The 17,315-nt window shown below is 42.6% G+C and overlaps 1 protein-coding gene across 2 annotated transcripts in view; it reads left to right on the top strand.

The window, feature by feature from the left end:
- Positions 1–17,315, top strand: part of atrx (ATRX chromatin remodeler) — a 42,792-nt gene that overhangs the window by 23,589 nt on the left and 1,888 nt on the right. For both annotated transcript variants that reach the window (XM_078260829.1, XM_078260830.1), the window contains 9 exons: positions 492–642; positions 792–892; positions 5,043–5,151; positions 5,245–5,422; positions 5,777–5,968; positions 13,360–13,509; positions 15,612–15,725; positions 16,819–16,914; positions 17,127–17,255. In XM_078260829.1, the coding sequence (XP_078116955.1) occupies positions 492–642; positions 792–892; positions 5,043–5,151; positions 5,245–5,422; positions 5,777–5,968; positions 13,360–13,509; positions 15,612–15,725; positions 16,819–16,914; positions 17,127–17,255 (1,220 nt within the window). The remainder of the gene's footprint in view (positions 1–491; positions 643–791; positions 893–5,042; positions 5,152–5,244; positions 5,423–5,776; positions 5,969–13,359; positions 13,510–15,611; positions 15,726–16,818; positions 16,915–17,126; positions 17,256–17,315) is intronic.

Genomic DNA, 17,315 nt, shown 5'->3' on the forward strand with positions numbered 1-17,315 from the left:
AACCTGTTGGGTGCTAGTAATAATCCTCCGTGCGGAAACACAGTGAGCCGTACAACCTTAATTACATTGATTTAACGAAGCTTTGAGGCAAAGAATTTTGCTTCGAGGATTTTTTGTATTCAAATTATTCGAGTTATTCGAGGAATCGTTTCAGGCCCCCCCCTCTCCCCCCCTCTCTTATCCCAGAATGATAAGTGGTGTAGCCAGACCATACTCCTGCACTGACACATCCTTGCGGACCGACGCCATCAGTCTTTGAGACTTGTATATTATTGACATTGTATTATTATATCTATAATGTCACAGGAAATTTAATTAAAGACAATCTTGCTTTGCCAAGTAACATCTGCACATACTGCAGCTGTAGCGTAGCAGAGGAACATGTAATAGTGAAGCTCTGTTGTAAGCTTGATGTCTTTGTTATTGCTTGTTGTTGTGAGACACTACTGACTGCATAAATACTAATCTGTAACTTTGTGTATCACAAACAGCTCGGCCCACTAGCTCAGCACCAGGGAGTCCCAATCCTGACTGGCACAGGGACTTTGTCACTGATGCTGACGCTGAGATCCTGGAGCACTCTGGAAAGATGTTGCTCCTCTTTGAGATCCTGCGCATGGCAGAGGAAGTAGATGAAAAAGTGTAAGTGTGTCTGTAGACTATGTGCATTTAATATATTTTTGGCCCTTTCTGTTATGCAGTTGGTTTGTGTTAAAGTGGGTTAATTAAAGAATAACCTGTAGCAGTGGTAAAGTGACACTGGTGTATCTTCCATCCTCATCCGTCCTCAGGTTGGTGTTCAGTCAGTCTCTTATCTCTCTGGACCTGATCGAGGATTTCCTGGAACTGGCTTGCAGAGCTAAAGATGAAGAAAAAGTCTCTCCATACAAAGGTACATTTCTTGATTGTAGTCTGACAGGGCCTTTATTTCACAAATTTGTCATTTGGGATGTACATTTTAAACAATTTCTTTAATTGATAGTTGAACAATACTGTTGCTCCGACCTTATCTGTCCATTTACTGCAACCGCTAAAATGCATTTATACTCCGAGCTGGTGAGTGTCAGTAATACTGTGAATCGCTTTTGTGTTGATTTAGTTGGAAGTATGTGTCATTGGAGTCCTGCTGTCTGACTAATGGGCTGCGTCCAACGACCAGCTGCTTCTGTTCAAAATGCTAGTTTAGCGTTAGCATAGCTAAACCAAACAGCCACCTAACAACAACTCCGTGGAATTTACACAACTTTCTGATTCGGAGTTTATTGACAGAGCGGCCTCAGTGAGCATAGCAATATATATATATTTTTTTTTTCAGAGGGCAGGGAGATGCGTTTGTTTAAACTTTTGAATTTTGTCACCAAACACACCTGTAACTCTCCTTCAAAGGTGAGAGCGCCACCTAGTGGCTTTTTTAGAGTGCTTAGGAGCAAATTATGTCATTCACTTATTTGCATATTAGGGCTGTCCCAAATGATTATTTTTTTAAACGATTAATCTAGCGATTATTCTTTTGATTAGTCGACTAATCTAATGATTAATTTTTCAGTTAGCGATTTTCCCATTGCTCAATTATTAACAATTTACACAAAACAAATTTCCATAAGGATTAAGTCTCTATTTATTAAAATTGTTTTACACTGCACTGTTCAAGTAAAATTAATTTTTTGTTCAACCTGAAGCCAGATGTAGGCTATCAATCCAACAACAAAATAAAGTCACTTTCAGGAGGAATACAAAAATAAAAAGTTAAAATAAACAGAGCAAGTGCAAAAAGAGTAGCCTGTATTTTCTTTTTTTAGCAGTAGTAGGTACAATAATGAATGAGCTCTTGTTCATCCAACATCCAAGCTCTTCTCCCTTTAACATACCTGCAAACTAGTCACTTTTCAGCGAAAATTAGCCGTTTTTAGCAACGTATAAAATCAGATGTATCAAATAAATCCAACATAAGGCAAGTTGCAGAGTGTCTAATATAACAGTCTGTAATCGATTGGGTCATTCATGATGATGGTAAACCAAAAAAATAACACTGCAGATTGACAGCGTTTGATGATGCTTATTGGTAAGTCATAGCAGGGCACGTTCTGTGTCACTATGTTGATAATCGCACACGTCTACAGTGCACGTTGTGTCCGACCCCGGCCCGACACATTACCTGGAATTATGAGCCCGAGCCCGTTTTAACCCGACAATTTTTTAATACGTGGGCCGTTATAACTGACGTTATAAAGGACTCGTGAGATATCTGAAACAATCTGGCCTGGTTGAGCAATTATTGAAGACAGTGCTACAGATGGGGGAGACACGATTTAGCACAGTTTACCTCACACTCAAGTCAGTGCAGGACATACACCCAGAGCTAAGGGAGAAGCTGGAGAGGCATAGCTTTCTCCCCACCCAATTAGGCTAATAAAGTAATGATTAAAAAAAACACAAATACTTGATGAAGGGCCCGGCCCAAGGATAGTGGCGGGACATATGGGCCCGACCCGGCCCGTGGGTCAAGTTCGGGCTCGGGCAGAGAATCTAAACTCTACTTGGGAGGGAAAGGGACAAAAGGTGAGCAGAACTTATGGTGTTTTGCTGCTGTTAAACTGACTCAGGGATGCATTTTACAAAGTCTACAGACTACCACGTTGTTGTTGTTGGCATTAAGAGTAAAATACTCCCACACTTTAGAAGACTGTGTACAAGCCTTTTTCTCAACGTGTTGTGGAACTTGCGAGGTATCCGTACTTGCGCTGTTGCTGGAGGCAGCCGGTTATTTATAGATTTCTACGTGTGATGCGTCGACGCAAATTATTTGTGTCGACGCATTTACGTAATTGATTACGCCGACTATGTCAACGAATCGTCCCAGCCCTATTGCATATTGGTGACATCATTGCACAATTATTTGCATAAAGCTTAGTGGTTGTTGGTTGCAGCGAGGGAGAGATCACTAAATCAAAACTTGGAGGAGCAGCTTATCACTAAAATGAGAATAGCTGGTCCACCTTAAAGTTCAGCCGTTAGTGAGCCTGTGCTGAAGTTTTTGCTAGCTGCATGGCTAACCCCCTTTACTTTAAAGGTCCTATGACATGCTACTTTTATATACTCCTCAGTGGTCCCCTAATACTGTATCTGAAGTCTCTTTCCCGAAATTCAGCCTTGGTGCAGATTTACAGCCACTAGAGCCAGTCCCACAATGAGCTTTCCTTAGGATGTGCCATTTCTGTGTCTGTAGCTTTAAATGCTATTGAGGAGGAGAGAGGGGGGGCAAGGTGGAGGGTGGGGGTGTTGCCTTGACCAACTGCCATGCTTCGCTCGTTTGCAAGCCATGATGTCTCTCTTTCTCATGGGTGGGGCAAATTCTCTTGGTGGGCAAAGCAGAGAAAGGGGAGGTAACCTTTCTCCTTATGACGACATAAAGGGAAGATTCCAGATCGGCCCATCTGAGCTTTCATTTTCTCAAAGGCAGAGCAGGATACCCAGGGCTCGGTTTACACCTATCGCCATTTCTAGCCACTGGGGGACCATAGGCAGGCTGGGGGAACGCATATTAATGTTAAAAAAACGAAAAGTGAAATTTTCATGCCATGGGACCTTTAACCAGCAAGTAGCAAGCAATATACGGGAACTTGGCTTGGATCTTATCTCTTGAGGAGTTGAAGCATTTATTCACTGACAGATAAACTGTACACAGACTGCACTGCTACGTTCACAGTTATAACACTACTGCTAACTTCATACTTAACGACACACACACCTCGCTCTCTCTCACTCTCTCTCTCTCTGTCTCTCTCTACTGCACACTCACTGGGGGATGCCGCTGTTTGGGCAACATGCATAGCGTGCTGACTGTGATGTTCTCTGTGCCGTTGTGTACACGAACAATCATGTAGCACATGTGTGCAGAAGAAGACAATGGGCAGGCGCTTGCCCCGTACGTTGGCTCATCTAGATGCTCTCCACATTGTTTATATGTCATGTGTTTAGGTGCTGCACAAAACAGCTAGGGTGCTGCGCCTAAGCTGTATAATGGCATCGAAAACTCTGCAGTTTCACCCAAATCGGTGATAGTATCCTAGAGCGTTACAGCACTTCTTCCGGGAGATCGTACCCGCTCGCCAAAGTTATATAGTGGGAGAACAGGGGTGCGGAGTGGGAATGACAGGGGCACCATTCTCCGTATTACAAGTCAGAGTAGCATCAAAATAATTTTGAAGCTGTTGTTTTAAGGTAAAATAGTTGCATATTGTTGCTTTAATATATATATTTTTTCGATTTATCATTAATATTCCTAGTGTTAACTTTACTTCACTGAATGATCCTACAGTTTTCTGATCAGCGTCCCTCTTAATGTTATGATTTAAAAGGCTGCTTTTGGTTTCACAATATGCTAAAATCACAGAGCAATGTTTAATATTATTATCCAGCTACTGACCTATGGAGCTTAAGGAGCCCAGTTGTCTGTCTCAAGGTTTATTTTTGTGGTTTTACACTGTAGTCTTTGAACTAACTAAACTGTGTAAGATATAAAAAATTATTAGCATACATTAGCTTTGGAGAAGGCTGAAGTATTTTCATATGGAGATGCAGGTTTCACACTTGTAGACAGCCCACATGCAACATGTATTTTTGTACACGCTGTTGTGCTTATTACCCTTAAACACACACAGACACACGCACACCGCCGCTGGTGTAAGGTCATGTTCCTAATTAAACTTCAGCAGCTGTTTTAGCTTTCATTTTGAAAATGATTAGACCTTGACTTTTTATTCCACAAAAAAATGTTTGCTCAAGGGTTTGTAATTTGTAATGAAAAGATCACAGTGCCGTAATTGGAAACATACTGAAATGTTGGTTATGAAGGCTGGTAGGGGGTTTGCCATCTTTAAGCCTAAACACAGCCGTCTATCTGCTGTCTGCTAATACCCAAACGTAGTCCTTTTTGAAAAGGAAGAGGCCTATTTGACACGTGTGTTTTTGAAAGTTTTGTGGCGCTTAGATGTAGATGTTTTATAGTCACGGCACATTTCTCAACTGTAACATGTCTGAAGGCGAAGGCAAGTGGTTCAGGAACATTGACTACTATCGCCTGGATGGCTCCACCAATGCCACCACCAGGAAGAAGTGGGCTGAAGAGTTCAATGACATCAGTAATCCAAGGTAAAATGCTTTTATTTTACAACACGGAATAAGAATACCACATTACCAAACATTTAAAATATCACTGGTGCTTAAATTGTCTCTCTTTCCCAGAGGTCGTTTGTTCCTCATTTCAACGCGAGCTGGCTCTCTTGGCATCAACCTGGTGGCAGCCAACAGGGTCATCATCTTTGATGCCTCATGGAACCCCTCCTACGACGTCCAGAGTATCTTCAGGGTCTACCGCTTTGGCCAGTTGAGGACCGTCTATGTGTACAGGTTCCTGGCCCAGGTGAGCTTATTAAACTATTTTGGTACTTTCTGTAAGTAGAGCTGCAATGATTAATCGATTAGTTGTCAACTTTTAAATGAATCGGCAACTATTTTGATAATGGATAAATCGGTTTTAGTCATTTTTTATGAATCTTTTCTGATTCCAGCTTCTTAAAGCTATTGTGCCTACTTTCTTTTCCCATGAGGAATTCTAAGTAATGACAACTGTCGGCGCGTCTCTCTCGCTCTCTCTCGCTCTCGCTCTCTCTCTCTCGCTCTTGTTAGTTGCAGCCCTATCTGTGAGTAAAACTATAACTATCAACTATCATGTATACTTTCATGGCCGTCTTCTCATTTCATTCTCTCCTTTCAGGGTACAATGGAGGAGAAGATTTATGACCGGCAGGTAACCAAGCAGTCTCTGTCATTCCGTGTGGTGGACCAGCAGCAGATTGAGAGGCACTTCACAACGAATGAACTGGCCGAGCTTTACACATTTGACCCGGACTTGCTGGATGGTCCCTCAGAGAAGAAGAGCAAGAAAGCCACGCCTTTGCTTCCTAAGGTAAACATGTACATATGTATGCACTTAGATTGTTAAAATATGCTTCTCTGTAGGACCAGGCATTTTTTTGTAAATTAAATTTAGAATACGTTCTGCATCCAATTGGGTTATTAAGAACCATTGACTTATATTTCATGTTTTTCCATGGACTTTAGATTTCAAGTGCAGAAAAGCAGGCTGAAACCTATTAACAGTAGTAAAGTATTTTTGTATTCAACAAACAAGGCACAGAATGCCAGTTTAAATACCAAGCTTGTTTTTCCAGACTTGCACCAAGTAGTATGTTCTTCCTTTTTGAAGTTTAGCACTTCAGTGATAAATTTTTATTTAGACATAATGCCAGCTTGTATCCTGCTTGGCCTTTTCGGTTTCTTTCTATTTCTTCTTGTTTCCTTTCATAATCCTGTGCTCGCCTTTTCTCCCCTTAATGCAGGTGCTGTCACTATTTGAGCCCCCTGGGGTTTAATAAGAACACACAGCCCTTACATGGGCCATCCAACCTCGCACAGCTGCACAGATGTGTGTTTACTGCTATTTACTAAATAGTCTTCTCATTGCAACACTGCTTCTGCCCTGCTATAAACCTTCACTGCTCTTTTTTACATTAATTCCTTGCTGTCCTTTTACTTCTCTGTTGATCTTTGATTGATGTGCTTTCCCACTCTTTCCCTTGTTTGCAGTCTCAGTGTTTGTTCAGATAATCTAAAGTGGTTTTACCTCTTTGTTTTGGTTCGACCTGGGTAACTGTAGAAATCTTTAAACCGAATGGATAAAAGAATATCCAACTCGCTTGACAGTCGAAAGGGCATTAAAAAAAATCTGTTTTTCATTTACACTGTCAAAAGATCTTTATCACGATTCTCATCATAGGAGAGCTGCATGAATCCACTCAGCCGGCAGCTGATATCATTGCTCTCACCTTCCATATCCCTCTAAACCAGGAGTAGCCTAGTTACAGTGCAGTGGAGCACAGTTGGAGATTTGAAGAGGAAAGATGTGTTCATTGAGCTGCGGCCTGTTAGATGTGTATGATCTTTAATGAGCCCAGTGACATTTATGTGACACAGTATTAAAGACGGAGAGGCTGACAAGCTCTTTAACAAGCTGACCTGTTTTGGCCAGGGGGTTAACTATGATGTGGCAGCGGGACTGCAGTATACGGAAGGAATTTGCCGTCTGGAATGATGTGAAGATGAGTCAGACACCCTCCATCACTTTCAGCCAACAACGCATTGCACAGAAGGAGAGAAGGATTTGAGCCTGAACAGAGGGAGTTTTTTTACTTCTTTTAAACTCTTCACACTGGGAAGTGCTGTTTTCTCAACCAGAGAGGGCATATTACTTTAAAATTAGGGTCACACAGGCCATAGAGGCAGTGTTGGATATTTGTGCTGAAGAAGCTGAGTTGGGCTTATTTTTGGTCTCATCTTTTCCTTGTGTAATGCTTTGTAGTGGGGTCTCTGCTATCACTCCCACCTACCTCCTCCTGTTCAGTCCCCCTTTATGTCTGCTACCTGCCATGGTTATTTCTCCACCCCCCTCCCGTCCTCGCTGATGTCCTCACGCTCTTCCCCGTCCGTCCCCCATTACCCCACCCTGTATTTTCCCTGCCATCTTCGCGACCATCTGTTGCACTTACTTGACACTATGCCTACGAATCTTCAAAGCGAGTTTAGTAAAGTTGTTTTTCTTTTTCTCCCTCTGGCCTACCCTGCATGATGAAGGGTCATTATTTAAACCCCTCTCTTAAAGATGTCTCCGCACTCTTCAGAGAAACTAATTGGAGACAAAAGAAGCAGGAGAACTTCCTCCTAATGACAAAGAATGTCCTCACAGCCCAGACATGAGATTTTGACTCCCCACCCATCCTGAGACACCCTCACCTATTTCCTGTTCATCACACTCGTCTCTTCCATCTAATGCAACCACTTGTGAGGAGAATAAAGAAATGAGAAGTATAAGTTTTTGGACAGTCTTCATACAACTTTGCAGCGTTCTCTGCAAATGCTGTATTGTGCACTGTTGGTCAAGCTGGCAGGCTGTGGGCGTACCTCAATGTATGTGCTCTCAGCAGGTGATGGCTGCAGTGGTCATTAGGCTCTGTCAGGTACACTGAATGACTGTGGGGAGGCTGCATTCAAACCACAGTAGAGACAGGAACAGACTGGAGCAATAAGCCACACCATGCTTGTCTCATTAGGGGTAGGAAGTCACTTTGACCTTAAAGGAAACCCCCCCCTTGAATACTCTAAGCAATATATCACCAGTCAGTGATGTTCAGTGCACCCACCTTTAGCTTGCCCAGTCTATATCTACTTGTGTAAGTGGTTTTTCATACTTCCCAGAATGCTTTTGGCCAGCTTTTAGAAAACATGCCTGAGCTTGTTGCATTGCAGGTGGAGAGAACGCTAATGATAGTAACAGCAAGAGGCCGTGTTGTTGTAGGTGAGGAAGAAGCAAGAGCAATGGCCCTCGTTTGCTGCTTTCTGGTCTGTTGAGAATATGTCTGTGGAGATATTGGTATCTCTGCCACTAATATGATGAATCTCTGTATGGTTGATGAACTTCATCATGCAAAGAGATGGTTGTTTTTACAGTTTGCCACTGACTTTATTGGCTAGTGAGCAGGAAAAAGTGAAACACGTGACCAGATATTAAAATGGAAATTAAAAATGTTTTTAAACAGTGTTCTTGTACAGAAGCCATACACAAATGTCCTAGATTCTACCAGAAGGTCTTAAGGCAGCAGTATACTTCCTTAGAATTGTGTTTCGGTTGATCGAACAGCTTCTGAAACCCCCTTCCCCCGCACCTTCCAACATTGAAATTGGGGGTTTGTGTCCGACTCATTTCGGTAACTTCTCTAAAATCAGACATTTACACCCACTTTGCGCCATAATTGGCCAGCTGTGCAGAGGTGAGAACGGAGCCAGGGTTCGAACTTCTCTCAAGCTGTCTTTTTTCTTTCTTTACACAACTATTTCTGTCACTTTTCACATCTACGATTGCAACACTATGAATACCTTCTAGAAGAGACTGAGACTGTCTGAAACTATCCCCACATACCTCTCTCTATGATGGCAGGCTTTTCACCCTGCCTTCCAGTGTGGCCGTTCCAAACAGCTATAAACACTTTTTATTTTGGACATGGTTGGATAACTCATCTTATGAACCACTTCTTTTCTAGCATAACCCCTGTCCTTAGTCTGTAAAATATCCCATGAGAAACGGCTGTGCCTGGCAACGAACGGCCAGGCCAGTAAGTGGCCTGTGGGGAACAGTCCTCTGTCTCGAATTTGAACTGAGCAACACCTCTCCACGCCAACACTTTGTGATCAACTACTTCAACTAGTGCACAGCCTGCTTCTCACATAAGATTTATTCAGAAACCGATTTTCATTTTTGACTTTTCTTTCTTCCAGTACAGTTCCACCATTATACTCTAATTGAGTCCTTGTAAATTCCACCTGACTTGCCCGTCCAGCTCCAGCTGGTTGGTCCTTGTAGCGAGCTCTTGTAGAAATGCACCCCCCTACGGCTGCTAGCTGAGGCTTGTTTTTATAGGAATGTGCTATGTTTATTGTCTTTGTTTAGCCCTTTGTGACATGCATGATTTTGGTACTTTGTTAATTGACTGACAGCTAGATAAACCCTCTGACTTGCGTGCAGGCCCTGGAGGGTGTAAAGACAATGTGGTGGCCTCCTGATGTCAAGCACAGCACCCATAGTTAAGTGCACTTCTGCTGAGAAACTGTTTAGAGCAGGCCTGTAGGGTTGTGTGTATCATTTGTGTGCAGCTGGGGGAGAGAGAGTTTTGACTGGCAATGTTTAGGTATTGCAAATATCTCAGCCACTCACATTCCTGCAGTTGTGATCCTGTCTTGGCCTCCTCTGTTGCTATGGTTGACGCACCTGTGCGTCAAAAGTAGTTTCTGGCAGAGACGGCTACTTTCAATACATTCAAAAACGTCTGGAGAACTCGACTAACTAGTTGCTATATATCTATGTACTTATAGGCTTGTTTTCCTTTTCATTTATATCTCTTTTTCTTTCCATTTACTCTGAATTGTTGTTGGAATCCTTTCATTCTCTTTCGCATTTAACTCCTCCTGTGTAGTGTTTTTCTCTAAGTAGAGGTTTATTGTCGTGGCAGTGAGAGAAATAAAATAAAACCATGACTGTAGAAGCATGTTTAAAGCAGTCTCTACACACAATAAGCGTCTGTTTAGATGCAGGAAATTGGGTTAACGTGGTTGATAATGTTCTCAGCTCGAGAAAATATCTGATAACATGGCCAAAAATCCTGCTTGCATAGAACCCAGAGCTATTAATGCAGGGGGGTGTTCAATTGCATCAGACCTTTTACAGTTAAGCGTCACCTAAAGTCTATTGGTAAAGTACCCGTTGGTGCCTGTGCCAAGTTGTAAAGTCCACATGAGGCCCCCTTACGTTGACTCCCAAGTTTTCATCTTTCAGATGTGAGAACTGATGAGTTTGAAAACTGCTTTACATCATTTATGGACTGCTGGCAGTTTAGTCATTTTCATAATATATACATAGACAATAATTTGGCTTAAGGAGGGCATAAATTGTTCTCTCAATGGAAAGGGTTTCATACAGTGGTAAATGTCATGCGTGTTGGATGCCTTGTGTGATTAGTATCCTAATTCTTAAACTAAGTTTCTTTGCTTGTTTAGCAGTCAGCTGAAGCTAAGACTTCCAGCTTAGAGCTGCATTCTTTTGCACAAAGTGCTGTGCTGTTTACAATCAAAACAGCTGATTATCAGGCCCTCATTGAGACTGAATCTGTTGAGATTCTTTGGTCTAAACTAAAGGTTTTGAGCTTATTCTCAGACGTGGATGGCCACCTCCACCACCAACACACACTCTGTGATGCCAAATGCCGAAACTCCTTCCCCAATTTTTCTAAGAGGAAAGTCGAGTTGAGCGGGGTAATTTAACTCTTTTTCCGTCTGAGCATCTGCCCACCCAGCGTCTCTGACTTTCTCTCCTCCCCTGCAGTAAAGTGATAGGCTTTACCATGCAGATCCGTAAGGATGACAATCGCCCAGGTCAGTTTACCTTCAATCATTAGTGCTGGCTACACACACACACACACACACACACACACACTCACACTCACACTCACTGGGATGGAGATGGACCGGACCACCCCAGAGCCACTGCTGGTGGGGATTACTTGGGTATCCCTGAATGCACTAGGTTCCAGTGTGAGCGTCTATACTGTCATTTGACCTGCAGCTCCACTGACCCGTTACCTGGTCGACAAAAGTGCTTTTCTTTCATGCATTTTAATAAAACGTACACACATTTTCTACAGGTTCAACAGATCACAGCTTTCTATTCATACATAGTTTCAACTTTAGTAGTTAACTCTACTAAACATAACTGTACTATACTGTTGCTACAGCATTAACCAAAAAATAAAAACCTTTGTGCTCACAGAAAAAAAACCCCGCAATGGATGCCCTATATCAGAGTCAGACTAACAGGTTCTTCTGTGCTTTAATGTCCTAATTAGAGAGCAAAACAGCAGTTGAATCGCTGGCTGTGCCACTGCTCCAAAATGTCTGGTTGTTCAGGGGTGGCCTGGTTTTGTCCTGATGAAGTGTGATGGCTGGCAAACATAAACGTGTGTCAGTAAGCAGCACAATTGGGTTCAGGGCCCAAGTTTTGGAGGTTGATGAGTATAAGGGTGTGAAGCTCTGTGGCCTTGTCTGCTCCTATCAGTTTCAGCCACAATATCTGTCACTCGCTCGGGTTGTGAGGCCTAAAAATAGGTTATTGTAAAGTTTTCATGCAGCTCACTTCTCCCCCTTCTTAGGGATCTAGTTTCACTCCGTCTGGTCTGGTGTTTATTTTCTGTTTATCCAATACAGGTCTCCAATCACTGCTTAATTTCATAGTTTGGTGTTTCTTTTTCCCTCCCTAATACCAGTGACATCTATGATTAATTTTGTTTGCAACTTCACACTCATTGTCACAGTTCAAAGCAAGACAGAGAAAGGCAGGACAGGAAAGCAGAGCCCCTCTGTGAAATTGGCCCGTGTTGAGGTTAATGATGCAACTTCTGTATGACGTTGTTTCCAGATTGCAAAGTTCCAGCTTAATGTAAAGCTAAGTCAAGACAAAGAAAAGCAAACGTGCTGCAGAGAGTAATTTAAACCATGTTTGTGTGAGCAGAGGCTGGCCCAGCTCTCCTAATTTTACTCAGGTATTGTTTTCAATAACAGTGTAGTCATGGAAACCAGAACCCCCCTAAAACAACCTTTATTTCTTTATTTTTGTGTTGGAGTTGGTTTTTGTACATGTCTTTTAATCCTTTTTACAGGCAAGTCCATTTTTTAAAATCTAAGCATTAGAAATCAGATTGGATTTGTGTATTCCGGTCTTGTTGACCTATTTGTATTGTTTGCCACAGTAACAAAGCAGATGTACACATGCTAGCTGGTGCCTAGTTTTTCCAATATGAACTCAGTGTTACGTAAACGTATGAATAAAATGTTTGTTTAATTCTCTCGTCCACAGCACCGCTGCTTTCTCGCACGAGACACACGTTCAGTGTGGTTACATTGATACTAGAGTAACCTACTAGATACTAGAGTAACCCTTCAGTTTACTACTGCATTGAATGAAATGCAGAAGAGACGAGAGCATCTGTCTCCACAAAATCCTCTGAACTTGATGGTTATTTATTTCTGCTTTTGAACGTAATCACTGTGAAACAATCATAAAATAAGCTTTATTTATCGCTCTCGCTCTCTCTCTCTCTCTCTCTCTCTCTCTCTCTCTCTCTCTCTCCTGTACAATGGCAAATTCAAGTAGCTACAAAACATTAGTTCTGGTGGTGTACAGTGTGACTGGAGTATGTGATGTTGGCTGTTCACTGAATATGACATGTAAAGCCCCATCCATTTCCATAACATAAAGTAGTTGTTATGCTTTGCTCACAGGTTGTGGTCCAGGTCGTATCTGAATTGTTATGACCAGGGACCCACCCTTGTTGACTAGCTTGGTTTGAATTGCCAAAAGAAGAGTTGAACACTGGTCAGATAACCTTGGTCATTGGTGTGAAAGAGGTATTACATTGAAAGCACATTAGTAGAGGCCCTTTTAATGGCCAGTATGAATAGGAGGAATTATGACAGCAAGCAAAACCGGTTTTAGTGTTCAAATGGGCACCTGACTATTGTTTTAACCTGACACTGACCTTCAATTGCTGTGATGTCTGTCTAAATAGACAGTAACCTCTATTATTAGGTGGCCACTGTGGCCTTCTTCAGCTTTCCCAGAGCCATCTCCCTCCCCTCCTATTATGCCTTCAAGCCCACCATGACCCTTTTCTATCTTTGTCACCTTTCCCCCTGTAGGATCCCTTCCTGGCAGAGTTGCTGCAGAACAATAAGGACCAGATTGTGTGTTACCATGAGCACGACTCCCTGCTGGACCACAAGGAGGAGGAAGCCCTGAGCGAAGAGGATCGCAAGGCTGCCTGGGCCGAGTATGAAGCAGAGAAAAAGGTAGGCGAGGAGAAATGTTAAAAATTGCATGTTAAAAAAAATATCCACCAGTTCCAAAATCAAAGGCACACACATGCAGCACATAGCCCTTGTGTATCCATCATTCTCCAAATCATTGACATCATAGTGCAAGGTGAGCTAAGCGAGGCCCCACTGTAGTTTGTCAAGATGTGTGAGTTAGTGTTGGATCAGTACAATCCTTTCATCACTTAGATTAAGCAGATGACAGGGCCTACCCCCTACTACTGTGATAGTCATTTAGGCCCGCCATTAGGCTAGTGATCTGCTATACAAATCAATGAGAGGCTGTCCAAACACTGTCAGTACTACTGTAAGTACTTGGGTCCACAGAGGGCACTGTCTGTGCTACACTCTTCACTTTTCTCTCTCTTTCTTTTGCATCTCCCCCATTGTCCCCTCCTCTTTCCTCTTCTTTCTTGTGGGACAAATCAATGGGCAATTAGTGGGGTTTATTTGGAGAAGTGCATAGGAGGGGTGAGCAAGTCTCTCTCTCTCTCTCTCTCTCTCTCTCCCCCCCCCCGTGTAATCCTAGATTCTAATTCAGCCTAATGATTATTTTTCCAACACACTCTCCCTCCTCTGCCCTCTGTGTGCCTTAAGCGGCTTTTCCCTCAGAGCTCCTCTGCTTTTCAAGAGAACAGAGGGTTCCCAGTCACAGTGAAAAACAGTGGCGCTGAGTTAGAATGTGAGGATTTCAATTGCATTCGCATCACTGCAATCTGTCAGCCACTAAAGATATACAAGTAATCACTTTCATCCACGAAAGACTGTTAAGTATCACATTGTATACTCAGAGCTTTGTAGGAGAAACAACTGGAACGTAACCCGGCCTCTGCTAATGTCTTCACAACTTAAGGGTTGGCCAGCGGTGGCCAGGAAAAGCTGTGTATGAATATCAGATTTGCAACTCAGGAAATGGGAAAACTGTGAGAACATGATCAGGCGCCCAAAACTAAACGGATCCCAGGAGCCATCGGCCTCACTGGGGTGACTTCAGCTTGGTGCAGACCTTAGAGAGGCTCATGTCATAAATGTTTGGTTTTGGATATGAAGTCAAGTCTAGATTTTGTGTCTGTCTGAAGATGTATGAAGTCTGCAGAACATCTGAGAATGAAGCTCAAGTCCAGGAGTGGCTACTTCGTGTGTGTGTGTGTGTGTGTGTGTGTGTGTGTGTTCAGTACACAATTGCAGAATTACGTCGGTACTACTCGGGATCAATTCACGTTAAATCAATCCGTGCCAAATTTATAAGATACAAATACAAGAAAAATAGTTATAATGCAGTGTAAGAAATTAATAATTTTTGATGAATAGGTCGTAGGGACAGGTTTTGGGAGGAGAGAGGGACACCATAGTTATTAGGTCTGACGAGGTTAGGAGAGAAGCCTTGTGATTTTGTGGCAAAACCTTTCACAGTGCTCATTTTTCATTTTGTGACTATTTTTCCAGTCATATTTCATCATTTAAGTTTTCTTTAAAATAGTGTTAAAGTCTCGTTCTCGTGAACCCAATTTCGTGTCTCGTCTCGTGAGCTGTGTGTCTCGTCACACCCCTACTGCACACCTGTCTCTCTGACCAGGTCCAAAGATCCCCCACTGGCCCCCAACAAACACACACACCCCTACATACCGGATGGCCAGATTACAGGGCACAGGAAAAACATCTGCAGCAGAGGCTCAATTACACACAAACATTGGCATCCTGCTGACCTTTACTGGGACAAGACTGTTTACTTCAGGTCGCTTCTCACACGCACGTTTAATACAACAGAAGCAGGCCGATTTCAGGAACCTTGTTACTCTGGCAGAGTGAAACATGTTGTGTGTGTGTGTGTGTGTGTGAAGTGGTTAAAGCTTGGTAGTCAACATTACTGACTGAACATGAAGTGAAGAGCTGGACCAGTCCCTGTGTGAATGAGGTTGACGAGCGAAGTGAACTGTTGTCTCTGGTCAACCACAGTGATGGCATAAAGTCTCTCCCATCATGCCCTTGGTGGCCCTCTTAACACCTGCCTACTTGAAGTGTAATTAATCCTGCTCTTCTCCTGGATGCCCCCTCTGTCTCTGTCTTTCATCTCTCAGGGTGTGTCGATGAGGACCAACTTCCAGTCTGCATACCCCCAGATGGATATGGGCTCCAACTACTTCTCCTTTAACATGGCGGCTTTGGCCTCCATGACCAACCAGCAGCTGGAGGTAAGTAATGAGCTCCACATGCCCCTCTGCTGCCTCCCTCTCCTTCCCCCACGGCATGGCGCCCCACATTCCTCAGACCCCACTGCTAATTGTGACAACAGTCTAGTAGCCGGCATCCCGACTCTGCCCCGCTCCTCCACCCAACAGTCCGTAATATTCCATGTCAGGGGCAGCAGCTATTTATACATGGTGGCACATCTGAATGAGGGAGAGGACAAAACGTCCGAGAGGCAACTTGTGTTCTTCAATAAGGATGTCAAATGAGTTTAAAATGTATCCTGGCTTCAATTCTTGTGGTCATGGCATGGGAGAAATTCTGTTGTTGCAGCGGTATCCTTGAAAGTAGACAGACTCTTACGTGTAGAAGTGATTCAATAACTCAGTAAGTGATGCATCCTCTTGTGAAATTGTAAAGATTTTTGAGCTTAAAATCATTATTTTTTTTTAATAGATTTATTTATTTGATTTTATTTGACTCATGAAATGTAAATAAAAGTCAAAACATATACAATATTGGCAGTTATTCAACATACAAATGAGTCCTGCCATTTCTAACCCCCTCCAAATCAATATACAAATATAAGTAACCCTTTACCAATGCACCCCGAAAAACAATATAAGTCATGAACATTGTTACTTTCATTCAATTTTCACTGTACTTTCATCTTACTGCACAGGTAACATGCAACGTTAATACTGTAGAACAACACTGACAGAAGAAGAAGCCAACAATTATTACATTTAAATAATAATAAAAAATAAAATAACTATAAATCGAATAAAACTATCCTTAATGTTTTTATATTAGATTAGTTATACATCACGAGTAATAGCCTATCAGGTAGTGATGAGGGCGGGACATTGAGTGAGACTACTGTTTTAATTAGTTTTGTTTGTCGGCAGTCGCATAAAAACAAACAAAAAAAACCGATTCCGGTAATTATAAAAATGCTGAATATCAATAGATAATATAGATTATATAGCCGATAATCAATCGACCCCTAGTGTATATCTGCCAATGAATACTCAGTTATGTATCCATTGTTTTGGTGATAATGAGAAAAGCTTACCTGTCTTCTTCATTTGTGTTCAGGACCTTATAAACCAGGGACGACATAAAGTCATTGAAGCAACAAACGCATTGAAGACTCTATCACGCGAGTCACTGGAAGATACTATCGCCAGATTGGTAAGTGTTGTTTTTTTTTTTTTTTAAATCAGCCTCGTGTCAGTGAAGATAAACGTCTAACTTTTCTTAGGGATTAATCTCCATTTGTCCAAAGGAGCGCTTCTAATGAAGTCACATTTCTGTCACTGGCCTGCAACAAGATGCAAGTGGAGTGATTCTAGTTGTGATGGTGGTTGATGGTAACATGTGTGAGCTCTTCTCTCTCCCCACAGTGGAAGGAGAACCCAGCACTCACAGAGAATCAGGTCCAGTCCATGGCTCTGGGACGGCAGGCCACGGTGGAGCTGGAGGTCAAGCGCAGGGAACTCGCGTACCGGGACGTTCTCACCAGGCAGCAGACGGTAAGAACTGCTCTGTGCATGAGCCACAGTAGCTGGAGACTAAAAGACTATCTGCTGTCA

Source organism: Sander vitreus, chromosome 10 (genome assembly GCF_031162955.1).
Source record: "Sander vitreus isolate 19-12246 chromosome 10, sanVit1, whole genome shotgun sequence".
NCBI lineage: Eukaryota > Metazoa > Chordata > Actinopteri > Perciformes > Percidae > Sander > Sander vitreus.